The sequence below is a fragment of the Ranitomeya imitator genome, chromosome 1 (genome assembly GCF_032444005.1).
Source record: "Ranitomeya imitator isolate aRanImi1 chromosome 1, aRanImi1.pri, whole genome shotgun sequence".
Taxonomy (NCBI): Eukaryota; Metazoa; Chordata; class Amphibia; order Anura; family Dendrobatidae; genus Ranitomeya; species Ranitomeya imitator.
In genome coordinates, this window is record NC_091282.1 from 272615659 (window position 1) to 272632785 (window position 17127).

At 42.1% G+C, this 17127-nt stretch overlaps 1 protein-coding gene across 1 annotated transcript in view; it reads right to left on the reverse strand.

The window, feature by feature from the left end:
- LOC138662605 (uncharacterized) overlaps positions 1–17127 on the reverse strand; it is a 195953-nt gene that overhangs the window by 45907 nt on the left and 132919 nt on the right. The window contains exon 4 of the mRNA XM_069748465.1: positions 7602–7775. Within this exon, the coding sequence (XP_069604566.1) occupies positions 7602–7775 (174 nt within the window). The remainder of the gene's footprint in view (positions 1–7601; positions 7776–17127) is intronic.

Here is a 17127-nt window from a genome sequence, read left to right on the forward strand (position 1 = left end):
TGGAAATTATAGGCCAGTAAGTCTAACCTCTATTGTTGGTAAAATATTTGAAGGGTTTCTGAGGGATGTTATTCTGGATTATCTCAATGAGAATAACTGTTTAACTCCATATCAGCATGGGTTTATGAGAAATCGCTCCTGTCAAACCAATCTAATCAGTTTTTATGAAGAGGTAAGCTATAGACTGGACCACGGTGAGTCATTGGACGTGGTATATCTCGATTTTTCCAAAGCGTTTGATACCGTGCCGCACAAGAGGTTGGTACACAAAATGAGAATGCTTGGTCTGGGGGAAAATGTGTGTAAATGGGTTAGTAACTGGCTTAGTGATAGAAAGCAGAGGGTGGTTATAAATGGTATAGTCTCTAACTGGGTCGCTGTGACCAGTGGGGTACCGCAGGGGTCAGTATTGGGACCTGTTCTCTTCAACATATTCATTAATGATCTGGTAGAAGGTTTACACAGTAAAATATCGATATTTGCAGATGATACAAAACTATGTAAAGCAGTTAATACAAGAGAAGATAGTATTCTGCTACAGATGGATCTGGATAAGTTGGAAACTTGGGCTGAAAGGTGGCAGATGAGGTTTAACAATGATAAATGTAAGGTTATACACATGGGAAGAGGGAATCAATATCACCATTACACACTGAACGGGAAACCACTGGGTAAATCTGACAGGGAGAAGGACTTGGGGATCCTAGTTAATGATAAACTTACCTGGAGCAGCCAGTGCCAGGCAGCAGCTGCCAAGGCAAACAGGATCATGGGGTGCATTAAAAGAGGTCTGGATACACATGATGAGAGCATTATACTGCCTCTGTACAAATCCCTAGTTAGACCGCACATGGAGTACTGTGTCCAGTTTTGGGCACCGGTGCTCAGGAAGGATATAATGGAACTAGAGAGAGTACAAAGGAGGGCAACAAAATTAATAAAGGGGATGGGAGAACTACAATACCCAGATAGATTAGCGAAATTAGGATTATTTAGTCTAGAAAAAAGACGACTGAGGGGCGATCTAATAACCATGTATAAGTATATAAGGGGACAATACAAATATCTCGCTGAGGATCTGTTTATACCAAGGAAGGTGACGGGCACAAGGGGGCATTCTTTGCGTCTGGAGGAGAGAAGGTTTTTCCACCAACATAGAAGAGGATTCTTTACTGTTAGGGCAGTGAGAATCTGGAATTGCTTGCCTGAGGAGGTGGTGATGGCGAACTCAGTCGAGGGGTTCAAGAGAGGCCTGGATGTCTTCCTGGAGCAGAACAATATTGTATCATACAATTATTAGGTTCTGTAGAAGGACGTAGATCTGGGTATTTATTATGATGGAATATAGGCTGAACTGGATGGACAAATGTCTTTTTTCGGCCTTACTAACTATGTTACTATGTTACTATGTATGTTACATGGATTATACAATGGGTTGTCATATACATCCTGGGATACAAGATAGATTAGGTCAAAGAATGCTGGGGGGGCTTTGCACATGTCTGCGGTTTTATGAGATTCTGGCTGAATATTCAAGATTTTTGGGTGGATAAAGACAAAAACATAAAATAGTCAGATCAAGAGCGGTGCACTCTCTTTTATATTATATATGGTGCTCAAAGGACAAAAATCACAATATGAAAAGAGGGTAACCTTTGGCACTCAACAAGTCCATACTTTTATATTCTTAGTGAAAATAGGTTTATTAATAGACAGCCAGCAAAAAAATATTAACATACATCAAAGTTCCAACGTTTCGGCGTACATCGCCTTTGTCAAGGAGGTCTGTATGTACCAATGGTGGCTAATGTGGCAGGACCATCGTGAGGTAAGAAAGCCGGCGTGCGTCCCGAGACTCCAGGGCAGAGTTGTTGAGTGCCAAAGGTTACCCTCTTTCCATAAAGACAAAAACAGACATAGAATCGGCGATTCTGAGAAATTCTGACCACTACTATGTGGAATGTCCGGGAAATTGTCCACAAGGAGAGACAGATGATAACATTGCACAATACTTGTTTTCTGTAATTCTGTTATTTTTCTGTTACTTAAAAAGATGAAGATTAACCATTTCTTTAACAAGATTAACATTGGTCCGATTTTTTTATCGCATAGCACTCGTCTGTATTACGCTCTAGTGTGACCCCGGCCTTAGTCTGAGGATTGCCTTCAGGGAGAGCAGAACACACGTGGAGGTTGTTTCACTGTGGTTTGTTGTGCTTTGTATACTTTAATAAAAAATTCATTGTTATTTATGTGGTGGTCCCTGATTCCCTGGCATATTTCTTTTTCCTTGATGTTTGCAGTATTCGGCAAGCTATAGCGCTTGATCAGCCAGTGCGCTCCATGTATCTGGGTTCTTTCTGCAGCTTATTCGGCAAGTGCTATAGCTTGCCGAATAAGTGGGGACCCGAAGAAATTCGCTCAACTCTTGTTACGATTACAGGGTTACACTAAATATGTCAGTATTTTTTAAAAAAGCACATTAAACATTAAAATTATAAAAGTATTTTTAGTAATTTCATGGGAGAATTTTTTTTTCTTCAAGATATGTGTCTCTATGCACTTGTATGATCTTATAATCTGCTTCTGGGTTCACTGCCTGCAATACAGCTAACAATTATCAAAAATCTCCAATGTATATCATTGTGGGCTGCGGCTCATAGTTAGAGCTGCTGCATGAGATCGCGAGTTCAAGTCTCGGGGGGAACAGAGAAGAAAATAGTTTATTTAATTTATGTCAGAGCAGAGAGATGCAGCCCTGCCCCCCCCCCCTACAAGAAGGAGGAGGAACCACAGAGCGATGACGACTTCAGAGAGAGATGAGTATTAGAAGTTGAGACAAAGCCCTGAAGTGGCAGGATTGAGCACTCAAATCAAGACAGTCTCACTGAATCTGGGACGGTTGAGAGCTATGCAGTTATAAAATAAAAAGACAAATGCCTAAACGTTTCCATCTTAAGTTATACTTCTGTTTCCTTGAGGGAAGGAGAAATAAAATATGGATGACAATCAGAACAAGCACCCCCCACATGTGAATGCTATTTCATGGTGTAACCTATCATATTTTCATATGCCAGATTCTGGACTCTTGTATCCAGGACAGCCTATATTCCAATAATAAAATGCCTGGTGTGTCTGGACCGTAGACTAATTTAAGGGCAAGTACCTTACATTTTAAATGCTTTATGTATTTAACCACCTCTCTCCAGATAGTAACTAGTAGAGTTGAGCGAATTTGTTCGGATTCAGTTGCCGAATCTGAATTTGCCATATTCGTGCTATATTGATACCCTATCCGTGCCGAATGTATGTTTGTTGTTTGGTTCAGAACATATTTGGTAATTTCTACACCCATTGATTCTAATGACATTTGGCTGTGTTCGACGAATATTGCAAACAACAATATTTGCTGCCGATCGAATTCAGAACCGAATCTGAACAAATTCGCTCAACTCTAGTAACTAGGAAATATCCAGCCTGGCTGCAATGACCATCTGCTCACACTTTGAAGCTTAGACTCACTAGGCAGAGGTGTCACGATTGACACTTATGTATTCTCATCCAAACCCCCTATGTTTCTGAGGTCCTGCAATAAGTGTAAATAGTGGTCATGCCATTTGTGTAGAGGTAGTCTTGTAAATGATAGACAAACTAATCTTACTTAATTGATGTTATAATTTTCCCTTCCACCTTGGTTTCTCTATTGAGGCCTAGGATTTACCTTGGACTGTATAGTGAGGCCCAGGCATCATCTTGATCTGTCTAGCAAAGCCCAGGCATCACCTTGGTCTGTCTAGTAACGTCCAGATCATCACCTTGGTTTGTCTAGTGAGGCCCAGACATCACCTTGGTATGTCTAGTGAGGCCCAGACATCACCTTAGTTTTTATAGTGAGACCCAGGCATTACCACGGTCTCTCCAATGAGGATCCGGAATCACTTTGGTCTGTCTAGTAAGGACGAGACATCACAATAGTCTTTATATTGAGACCCATACATTACCACGGTCTCTCCAATGAGGATCCAGAATCACTTTGGTCTGTCTAATAAAGTCCAGACATCACCTTAGTCTTTTATAGTGAGACCCATGCATTACCTTGGTCTCTCCACTGAGGATCCATCATCACCTTTGTCTACCTCGTAAAGTCCAGACATCACCTTCCTTTGTGCAGTAAGGCCCAGGCATCACCTTGGTCTACATAATGAGGCTCAGATATCACATTGGTTGATCTGAGGAGACCCCAGTAAAGAAAGATTAAAAACTCTGGTCAAGACTATTCTTGCTTCCTAAATCAGAATAGGAGATTTATTATTATTGATACACTGAATGTACCAGGGGCATAACTATAGAGGGTGCAGAGATTGAATGTCCTAGTACTTGATGGGTCTAAAGGCACCTCTGTCACTTAAGAGGACACTAACATAAAATACACTTAGCAGATGAATGCCTTGTTACTTATTTTGCACACGGACTCTTGAGATTTTAGTTACATCTAGGGTAACAATCACTTTCTTCTCAAGGCCAGTATTGTTTTTTTTAATATTTCTAGTTAGAAAGGTATTGTAAATATTCAGTAAATTAGGAATATTTGCAATTGTGTTAGAAATGTCACACAAGTGCATGTAATTAACAAAAACTTGGCATTCATAAATTAACAAATCTGTTTCACAGTGATTTTCTTAAAGAACTACTGTAATTCATTGTCATCACCATCTGAAAATGTATCTAATCTGTATGATCATTCAGTTAGTCCCTCTTATTTGCTGCATTAGGCCGGGGTCACACTTGCGAGTGTGATGCGAGAAACTCGCACAAGTCTCTCACATCAATACCTGGCAGTGCCACCAGCACTTGGACCAGAGCGTGCGGCTGCATAGAAATACATGCAGACGCACGCTCTAGTCCCGAGTGCCGGTGGCAGTGCCGGGTATTGATGCGAGAGACTCGAGCGAGTTTCTCGTATCACACTCGCAAGTGTGACCCCGGCCTTAGAGGTAATTTGTCAGCAAGATTTCACACCGAACTGTTTCTATGTGCATGTAGCTCTTTCAAAGGCAAGTCCAGCAATAACTTGACATTGCCAGTTCATTCTGCCATTGCTGAGAAATCAGTGTTTGTATTGATATGTAAATGTGACTGTAGATCTGAAGCCTCTGTCACCTCAGCTCTATTCTCTGTTCAGTACCATCCCCTTCTGCTTAACTGTTAGCCTCTTGACTGAAGAAGCGCTCGATAAATGTTAAAATAAAATAAACATACAGTGCCTTGAAAAATAATTCATACCTCGTGAACTTTTCCATATTTTTTCATATTACACCTACAAACCTAATTGTATTTTACTGGGATTTTATGTGATATACCAACATAAATTAGCATGGATTTGTGAAGTGTAAAGGAAATGATACTTGGTTTTTGAAATATTTTTCATAGCACTGTATACACAGCAATGTAAAAAACGACCCCCCCCCCCCCCTGGAAGAAGCTAAGGGCGAAACGCGCGTCGGGGCGAGAGGGGAGGAGTATTTTATGATGGGCCCCATAAGATGCTTCATAGAAAATATGCCCCATATAATGCTGCATAGATTGATTATGGCCCCATAAGATGCTCCATAGATAATGTGCCCCATATAATGCTGCATAGGTTGATTAGGGCCCCATAAGATGCTCCATAGGAACATTTGCCCCATATGCTGTTGCTGCGATTAAAAAAAAATCACATACACACCTCTTGTCCTGAGCAGACCCCCGGCAGTTGCAATATTTAAATGTCCGTGTTCCACCACTGGGCGCCGCTGTGTCATCCGCGTCCTCCACAGCGACTGTTCAGGCAGAGGGCGGTGCGCACACTAATCGCATCATCGTGCCCTCTGACCTGAACGTCACAGGCAGAGGATGCAGAAGACACAGCGGCGCCCAGTTGTGGAACGAGGGACAGGGGAATATCGTGCAATACTCACCCTCCAGTCCCCATTATACTCACCTGCTCCTGGCGCAGTCCCTTGCAGCTTCTCACTGACAGGTGATCATCTGCACCTGCAGCTTCTTCCTGTGCTCAGCGGTCACATCGTACCGCTCATGAAAGTAATGAATATGCGTCCATATTCATTACTTTAATGAGCGGTACCACGTGACCGCTGAACACAGGAAGAAGCTGCGGGCGCCGAAGAAGCAGGAACGTGCAGAGACGCGCTGGGAGCAGGTAAGTATGATTTGACAGCTGCCACTCCCCTGCCGACCCCTGGGACAATCACTTGAGTATAAGCCGAGAGGGGCACATTCAGCCCCAAAAAATGGGCTGAAAATCTCGGCTTATACTTGAGTATATACGGTATATATTGATAAATTATAAATGATTATTTTTAAAAGACGCTTGTCATGATCCAATTTAGGATGCGTGGCAGCTCTGGTTCCACTATGTTTTAAACGTAGCTTACTTTCAGGACCAGTAAGGGATAATGTAAGTTTCCCCTGCTGGCAGCCTGCAGCAATTGCAGAGTGGCTAGGTCAGCTTATGTGGGTGGTGACTACTCCCACCATCCTTTAAATGGTCACCTGATGCATCATCTGAATGTTGGTGATTGAGTTATTCTATGGAGACCAGCCGTGCAGTTGCAGCTCTCTGGTGTCAGCCACTTCTGGAATTTGGAGTCCTGTTTCTGTCTCATCTGCGGTGTGGAGCTTGGCAGTGGAGTCTAGAAGCTAAGTGTTGTGTTTATTCCTTGTCCCTCTCGTGTTTGTCACTGTCCCCTGTGTTTGTACCATATGCAGTGGGGAGGCTAGTGCCCTTGCCGACCAGTGCACAAGCCAGGGTAGTGTGAGGTGACAGCGAGGGACGAGGTTCCTGACGGTGGTGGGGGAAGGGCCTACTTAGGGCATTTGGGGAGTGCAGGGACGGGCTCAGGTTTGAGCTCAGGGGGTGTGCATCCCTCATTTCCCTATCGGTCGGGCCTTCCTCTCCCCTTTTCCATCCCGTTGTGTGCTTGTTGTACCGTCCGCTGACCAACCCCCCGATTGGGTCGTTGTATTTCATGACAACGCTGATGGCAAAGCTGCTGCCAAATAGACTCATCAGGGAAAACACCACCTGTTTTCCTGAAGCATCTTCTGCCTTAAAAACTATTCTAGTATGCATCTATGTGCACATACCCTTAGGGTTCACATACACATAGGGCTCATTTTAAGTCAACTTCCTGGAAATTACACAATAATGGCTTTTCTAATTCACTTTCATTAGCGATTTTGCTTTCAGTAGCAGCATAGAACAGCTGTGGTCCAAACTGTCTGTTAGGTATTGTTGTAAAATCTAATGTCAGTGTACAAACAGACTATTGAGAGAAAAATGTAAAAAATAGAACAATTATTATTGTGCAGGATCCTGCATTAAATTTATAATTCTGGGTAACTGGAAGTACATTGTAAAATTGGTTTAGAAAAAAATAACTTTTTCTACTTTCATAAACCAAATCTATGAAAAAAAACCCGATCCGGATGCATCAGTCACCGGATTCGTTTTTTTTTTCAAAATTCAACGGATTGCGTCTGATGGCAAAAAACTGATGTGTGAAAGGGGCCGTGAGATGATAATGCTAAAAAGTTTTTACCTTCAAACATCCAAGTCTGGTCCTCAGCTCATCACACTCCACTTGCAAAAGCCGAATCTCTACTTCTCGCTCTGACTCTTTACTCGGACAGGGTGAGTGAGCCGGACCTCCATTCACTGATCGCATGATGTCTCCTGTTGGTGGCTTCTTAGGCAATGTAGAAGTTTTCTTCTGCTGTAATTATAAGCAGAGTAGAAGTCCTTTACCACATCCTATCATTTCAGTTCACAGCAGCTCTCATAAAATATTTATACAAGTGTCAATGTATGAGAAAACAGAATAAAATGGATTTGAAAATAACACAAGCATATTTTGTGAAAAAGACTAGAACAAATAGAAATGAAGAGGAGACAGGAAAGGAAAATCGTGAACTTGTGGAAATCACAGGATGGATAGATATGGTAATGATATGCAAATGGTGAAAAATTGGAAACAACATTTCAAAACGACTTGATTTGGTTAGTGTTGAGTATGAGAGCCTTTTTCAACATGATTATGTCTGTATGTTGCTTGGGCTACTGTGAGAATCCTGTGGGCCTAAATGTGCTACCATGAACTACAGTGTCTCCGCACTTGCTTCCCATCAAGCACATCTAGGATCTAGCGTCCCCAGTGCCTGCGCTGTAGTTCGAAGGGCAGCGCAACTGCGCATGCCCCCAAAAAAACGCAGTTGCACTGCCCTTCGAACTTACAGCGCAGGCGCCAGGGGACGCTAATGAAGAGGAGGCGACGCCCGGCGCGCAGAGGCCCTGAGGGACGGCTGTGGTGCATCTGTGTTAGGGGGGAAAGACCTGCCCCCGTGGCGATTTCAAGGTATGAGAGATAAATTTGATAAACGATCAATTCAGCAGTGCCAGGGACCCGAACTAAAAGAGCCACCTTGTCAGAATGCAGCATTAGTGCAGCACAAGGTGGCTCTTTTAGTTACAAACGCCTGGGGAGGTGACAGGTTCCCTTTAAGACTCTAGCTCCCTCCTCTTTTGGCAGTTCAGTGCACCTATCAAGGTAGATAAATCACTCTCTTTTAAAGTGTAAAAGAGTTGGAAAGTCTCTAAAACTTCTGTAAGTCTAAGTTCCAGAGGTTAGATAAGAGGCACACTAACGTTTTTGGCCAATGATTTTCACTAACCTTATTCTGACAATGTTAGATATTAAAGGGGTTGTGTCATGAACAAGAAACATGTCTATATGCCATATTAACACATATGGATATCAAAGAGGGAGTCTCTGTACTTCCTTTTATATGCCAGAACATGCATTGTTACTCTAAAGGCTAGAAAAAAGCAAAAATAAGGAACTTAAAATGTAACATTTAATATGAATCATTAAAATATCACTGCAGTAAAAAAACTAATTAGACATGGGGGAACATGTCAGTACAACTGATTAATTTATGTCTCAATATGTCCAAAGGAAATTCACTTAAAAGAAAATTGGAACAATCTCACCAGATCCATAGATGATAGAATCTCCATTGTCAAAAAAAACCCACCTCCCATGGAATAATAGACAAGGACCCATGAGGGTAAGTATCCATGTCAAAATAAAGTTCACTTTGCCATTTGAACAGAGGACCACCTCCCAACGCATTTCATCCACATAGGACTAATCAGGGGATATTAAGATATATTGTTGCACAACTGTGGGTGGTGCACACGTGGGAACCCAACCCGTGAGTAATACAGAGTGTTGGGTCACATCTACCATAAATATTGTGAGTTATTCCATATTGACATTTTTCCTAACAAGTGAACCTTATATTCTATCTTTATTCTTAGAAAATCATTTTTATTTTAGGCTTCCCTGAGATAACATATATTATAATCCAAGTGCCTATATTCCAGTCCGGGGCCTTCACATATTTCTGATACAATAAACAACAAGCATACCAGGCCCTATTACCAGGCCCTATATTGGAACATTCACGGTCAGCGTCACACATGTAATGAACTCTATGACACAGATAATATATTGTTCTGATATAAAATATCTTATTCTAGGGTTTAGATACCCATTCAGTACTTGCTAGTACCACAGAGGAAGGTCCAATTGCAATCACGGTACGTTCTTTACCTCCGATACCTTTCTAATTTTTTATCACCACACATACACTGCTCACAGCCTTTAGTTTGGGCCTTCTCCCCTTTCCCCTCCCACCTTTGGGGCAAAAATAGCACCTTGCAGTCGGGCAGATTTTCCAAGATCTTTTTTCTTCATTTCTTCGGTTCCTGAGCATGGCAATTACGCCAATTTGTTATTTATTAATACTATTGTTATTGTTTTCTGACATTATCCTTTTGTATCAGACATGATGTTGTTATTTTTTCATTATTTTTTCATTATGTATCCATTGCAGTACTTGATAAAGGTACATTTGGGGACTGAAATGTTGTAATTATTTTCGGGACTGCATTAAAATCTTCATATCAAACATAAGTTGAGTGCCAAGTTATAATCAGGGGATATGGCAGCCAAAGAAGGAGTGCTACACCATTGCTGGTATTATTAAAGAGCCTCCCACATAGAAGGAGGGATCTATAAAATTGGCTATCTATTGCACTTTATATCGCTTATTTGTCACTCTAAAGGCCCCTTCACATTAAGCGACGCTGCAGCGATACCGACAACGATCCGGATCGCTGCAGCGTCGCTGTTTGGTCGCTGGAGAGCTGTCACACAGACAGCTCTCCAGCGACCAACGATCCCGAAGTTCCCGGGTAACCAGGGTAAACATCGGGTTACTAAGCGCAGGGCCGCGCTTAGTAACCCGATGTTTACCCTGGTTACCAGCGTAAAAGTAAAAAAAAAAAAACACTACATACTTACCTACCGCTGTCTGTCCCAGGCGCTCTGCTTCTCTGCACTCCTCCTGTACTGACTGTGAGCACAGCGGCCGGAAAGCAGAGCGGTGACGTCACCGCTCTGCTTTCCGGCTGACCGATGCTCACAGCCAGTACAGGAGGAGTGCAGAGCACAGCGCCGGGGACAGACAGCGGTAGGTAAGTATGTAGTGTTTGTTTTTTTTTACTTTTACGCTGGTAACCAGGGTAAACATCGGGTTACTAAGCGCGGTCCTGCGCTTAGTTACCCGATGTTTACCCTGGTTACCAGTGAAGACATCGCTGGATCGGTGTCACACACGCCGATCCAGCGATGTCCACGGGAGATCCAGCGACGAAATAAAGTTCTGGACTTTCCCCAGCGACCAACGATCTCCCAGCAGGGGCCTGATCGTTGGTCGCTGTCACACAGAACGATTTCCTTAACGATATCGTTGCTACGTCACAAAAAGCAACGATATCGTTAACGATATCTTTATGTGTGAAGGTACCTTAAGGCTAGAAACACATTGCATTTACAGCTACTCTTGGGTACATACAGTCATGGCCAAAAGTATTGACACCCCTGCAATTCTGTCAGATAATACTCAGTTTCTTCCTGAAAATGATTGCAATCACAAATTCTTTGATATTATTATCTTCATTTAATTTGTCTTAAATGAAAAAAACACAAAAGAGAATGAAGCAAAAAGCAAAACATTGATCATTTCACACAAAACTCCAAAAATGGGCCAGACAAAAGTATTGGCACCCTCGGCCTAATACTTGGTTGCACAACCTTTAGCCAAAATAACTGCGACCAACCGCTTCCGGTAACCATCAATGAGTTTCTTACAATGCTCTGCTGGAATTTTAGACCATACTTCTTTGGCAAACTGCTCCAGTTCCCTGGTATTTGAAGGGTGCCTTCTCCAAACTGCCATTTTTAGATCTCTCCACAGGTGTTCTATGGGATTCAGGTCTGGACTCCATGCTGGCCACCTTAGAAGTCTCCAGTGCTTTCTCTCAGACCATTTTCTAGTGCTTTTTGAAGTGTGTTTTGGGTCATTGTCCTGCTGGAAGACCCATGACCTCTGAGGGAGACACAGCTTTCTCACACTGGGCCCTACATTATGCTGCAAAATTTGTTGGTAGTCTTCAGACTTCATAATGCCATGCACACGGTCAAGCAGTCCAGTGCCAGAGGCAGCAAAGCAACCCCAAAACATCAGGGAACCTCCGCCATGTTTGACTGTAGGGACCGTGTTCTTTTCTTTGAATTCCTCTTTTTTTCTCCTGTAAACTCTATGTTGATGCCTTTGACCAAAAAGCTCTACTTTTGTCTCATCTGACCAGAGAAGATTCTTCCAAAACGTTTTAGGCTTTTTCAGGTAAGTTTTGGCAAACTCCAGCCTGGCTTTTTTATGTCTCGGGGTAAGAAGTGGGGTTTCCCTGGGTCTCCTACCATACAGTCTCTTTTCATTCAGACGCTGATGGATAATACAGGTTGACACTGTTGTACCCTTGGACTGCAAGGCAGCTTGAACTTGTTTGGATGTTAGTCGAGGTTCTTTATCCAACATCCGCACAATCTTGTGTTGAAATCTCTTGTCAATTTTTCTTTTCCATCCACATCTAGGGAGGTTAGCCACAGTGCCATGGGCTTTAAACTTCTTGATGACACTGCGCACGGTAGACACAGGAACATTCAGGTCTTTGGAGATGGACTTGTAGCCTTGAGATTGCTCAAGTCCTCAGACAGTTCTTTGGTCTTCTTTCTTTTCTCCATGCTCAATGTGGTACACACAAGGTCACAGGACAGATGTTGAGTCAACTTTAATCCATGTCAAATGGCTGCAAGTGTGATTTAGTTATTGCCAACACCTGTTAGGTGCCACAGGTAAGTTACAGGTGCTGTTAATTACACAAATTAGAGAAGCATCACGATTTTTCGAACGGTGCCAATACTTTTGTCCACCCCCTTTTTTATATTTGGTGTGGAATTATATCCAATTTTGATTTAGGACAATTCTTTTTGTGTTTTTTCATTTAAGACAAATTAAATGAAGATAATAATACCAAAGAATTTGTGATTGCAATCATTTTCATGAAGAAAATGAGTATTATCTGACAGAATTGCAGGGGTGTTAATACTTTTGGCCATGACTGTATGCTCAGTAGGTACTGTATATGCCTGACCGTAGGCCACCCTAGGATGCTTGCACATCCATCCATCCATCTTAAGAGTCCATTGATATAAAATATACTGCATAGAAAACTGTAGCCTGTTACACATTTAAACAATGATATACAGAACATAGCAGCGACCAAACAGAGGCTATATCCTATATTCTATCTATAGGAAAGGTTGGGAAAAGCTCCAAACATATACCTTAGGCTATGTGCACAGATGCCATGTGCACCTAGCCTTATTCTGGTGCCCTCAAGTTGTTCTTGTCCTATTGTATTGCAATATATAGTATAAGCAATAAGATAATCGCAAGGTCAAGTCCCCCAAAAAAGACTGAAAAAAAGAAAATTTAAAAAAAGTTTTTAAAGATTTTAAAATTCGAATTACTTCCTTTCTTCCTTGTTAAAAATAAATAAATAGTCATATTTGGTGTTGCGACATCCGTAAAACTCCAGTCAAAAGTATCAAAATATAAAAATAATTTACCCATTTGGTCAATGACGTAAAGCGAAAAACAATATCAACTCAAATGGCAGAATTGTGTTTTTCTATTACCTCACCTCCCTAAAAGAAAGCAATCAAAGCATCATATTTACCCCAAAATGGTACAATAAAATGTCAGATCACCAGGCCAAAAAAAGAATCCCGAACAAAGCTCCATGGAAGGAAATAAGAAAACGTTATGGGTAGGGATGAGCAGACCCATGGATGTTCAAATTCATTAGGTTTGAGCAAATTTTAGTCCAAAGTTCGGTTCGGGTACCAGCACTGTACCGGAACCCCATAATAGTCAATGAGGACCCGAACTTTGGTGCAGTAAAATGGTCATAATAAGGGCTAAGGGGCTGCAACAGTCTCTGTCTCTCTCTCTCTTTCTCCTCTGTATTATCTCTCTGTACCATATAGACATCTCAGCTTTCAAAAATCTGTAGTATGCAACATCTCTAGGGGAGAAGTGTACGGACATGGTACCAGTTAGAAACTCAGAATATTAACAATACATTGTCTACAAAATAAATGATTCCTATTGAAGCTGCCTGATTTTTTTTCTAACTGGACTTACAGCTTCCAGTTCACACACATTTCTATAAATTCCCATACGTATGTTTGCTAATCAATATTAATTACTTTAGGATTCATAGCGTAACATGCAAAAGCTGATCAATGGCAGTTAATATCTATTTACGCTTTAATAAGCAGAAAAACATTTATGGTTGTAATTAAATTTGACTAAACAGTTACAAGCCCCAAGGCATTATTAATAAATAAATAAAATGAAAAATATATTATTTCCAGAATGTTGATATGAATTTAAATGTAGCAAATTCTTTCTCTGCTATCATTAATACATTCGTAAATCTTGGGCTCTGAACCCCACACCCGAGGCGGACCAATGGCTTGACGATTGTGAAACAAAATTGTGCAGCAATTAGCCATCGCAATGAGAGGCGTTTTAGCCACATGTGGTGAATAGCACCGGGTGGCTTTGGCTTCGAGTTAAGTTACCGTCACACTAAGCGACGCTGCAGCGATGCCGATAACGATGTCAATCGCTGCAGCGTCGCTGTTTGGTTGCTGGAGAGCTGTCCCACAGACAGCTCTCCAGCGACCAGCGATGCCGAAGTCCCTGGGTAACCAGGGTAAACATCGGGTTACTAAGCGCAGGGCCGCGCTTAGTAACCCGATGTTTACCCTGGTTACCGTTGTAAATGTAAAAAAAAAAACACTACATACTTACATTCCCGGTGTCTGGTCATGTCCCTCGCCTTCAGCTTCCCGCACTGACTGAGTGCCGACCGTAAAGTACAGCGGTGACGTCACCGCTGCACAGCGTGCTTTACGGCTGGCCGGCCGGCGCTCACCAGTCAGTGCGGAAAGCTGACGGCGGGGGACAGGACCAGACACCGGGAATGTAAGTATGTAGTGTTTGTTTTTTTACATTTACAACGGTAACCAGGGTAAACATCGGGTTACTAAGCGCGGCCCTGCGCTTAGTAACCCGATATTTACCCTGGTTACCAGTGAAGACATCGCTGAATCGGTGTCACACACGCCGATTCAGCGATGTCAGCGGGAGATCCAGCGACAAAATAAAGTGCTGGACTTTCCCCAGCGACCAACGATCTCCCAGCAGGGGCCTGATCGTTGGTCGCTGTCACACATAACGATTTTGTTAACGATATCATTGCTACATCACAAAAAGCAACGATATCGTTAATGGTATCGTTCAGTGTGACGGTACCTTTAATATTAGCCCCACAGTGCTTATGGCACCAATTAGAATAGGTTCTTTAGCTCTGTTCTTGTTGGTAAAAAATACCAGAATATTGATTGCTTCCATTAAAGTGGTTTATCTATATGCAATATTCAGACCTATGGAAAATCTAGAGAGGGTTCTCTGTTCAAGATCCCCTGTATGAATTTGTGCTGGTGGACTTGAGACATCCATATATTACATTAACCGCTCCTGACTAATGCCCAGTTTTGACCCTTATCTCAGGCTAAAAACCTATAATTTTAAGGGTGTTTTAGCTTAGAGATACTGCCTTAAAATAGTAGGCTTTTAGCCCGGGAGAGACATACTAGGTTAGGGAATGTTTCACTGAAGGTTCCGTCTGAATCACATATTTAAGAGATTTACACTGAAACCCAGGTATAAGAGCTCATCGTAGAGCACAGGATAAATGTGCGCCGAGCCTTACTGCGATCTTTGGAAGGCATAATGAACAAATCAACAGCAGTTCGAGAAAAAGATTTAGCATCGCTATATTTTGAGAGCTATAATTTTTCGATATTTCTGCCAACAGAGTCATGTGATAGCTTGTTTTTAGCACAGCGAGTTGATGTTTCAATTGGCACCATTTTGGGGAATATAACATTTTTTGATCACTTTCTATTTTGATTTTTCGGAGGCAGAATGAACAAAAATCAGCAATTCAGGAATTGTTTTTTGAGTTTTTTTTGTACTGTTTACCATGTGGTAAATGTGATAAGACAGAGTTATTCTTCAGGTCAGTGTGATTACAGCGATACCACATTTATTTTATTTTATTTGTCTTGGCGCGTTAACGCAATAAAATTATTTTATAGAAAAAAAGTATTGTTTTTCCTTCGACATATTCTGAGACCGCAATAACTTTTTTATTTTTACGTTAACAGAACTGTATGGTGACTTGTTTTTTGTGAGACAATATGACGTTTTCAACTATTCCACTTTTATTTACATTGCCGGGTATTGATGAGAGAGACTTGCACGAGTTTCACGCATTGCACATGCAAGTGTGGCCCCGGCCTTATTACTTAGATCACTGGTATAATGCATTGCAATGAACCAGCACTGCAGTGGATTATAGCTGGCAGTGATACACTGACAGAACACCTTTTAGACCATGCTCATGGCAAGGTCTAAGCAGGCCACCTCAGCTGGCAGAGCTGGAGGTTATCATGGCATTGCCACGACAACGATAGGCAGCCCGTGATGACATCATGGGGGAGCCAATTGCTTTGGAAAGGGAGCCCTCTCTTAGTCTTTTAAGTGCTATGATCGTTATTTGTTTAAAAAAAAAGGTTTATTCCAGGCACCAAGTCCCTTATTCCCTTATTTTTCTGTGTGTTAATTCAACCCAAATCCTCAGAAATAGCCTCGTCACATCTCTTCTGGGTGGTGCATGCATAAAGATGTATTATATTGGAAAAAATAGCAAGAAAAACAGCACTCACCCAATCCTTATTTCCAGATGTTGTTTTAATCCATAAAATTGATTACAATTGAAATATATCCTCAGTTTACATTACCTTTTTATATCAGTGCTCTTTTTTGACGTTGCAACATATTGTATGAGTCCAAATGTGGAGCTGTAGTGCGCGTGCGCACCTCACCCTCTGTTGTTCGCGCTGGACTGTTTGGCATCTTGAGAGCTGCCGCACACACGCATGAGCCTCTGAATTATGTCATGCTCCCGTCCGGTACTGACTTGATGGCTGGGCAGTCATCATTGTGACGTGGGCAGCGTGATACGCATGCACCGCAACTGCAGTGCCACTGGGGGAGTCACATTCACGTGGGTTACCATGCGACTCTTAACTATGGCTACATAAGGTCCTGGTGGTGCACCACCTATCTACACCTGCCCCTTGAGAAAGCAATGAAAAATCCACACGAAACCAGGTTGGAACCACCTGGTTTTACGCACTGCACTTTCTTCTCCCTCTGGGTAAGATGATTTCACTCTCCTCTGACTGAGTATTTGACTCTTGAACACAGTGCTGCAGCGAGCCAATACATATAACTGGTCATTCTGACCCGATCACTTAGCGTTTTTTTAACCCCTTCAAGACCTTGCCCTTTTCCATTTTTGCGTTTTTTGTTTTTCGCTCCCCTTCTTACCAGAGTCATATTTTTTTTTATTTTTCCGTCAATATGGCCATGTGAGGGCTTGTTTTTTGCGGGACAAGTTGTACGTACTTTTGAACAACATCATTGCTTTTAGCATGTCGTGTACGACAAAAGGGGAAA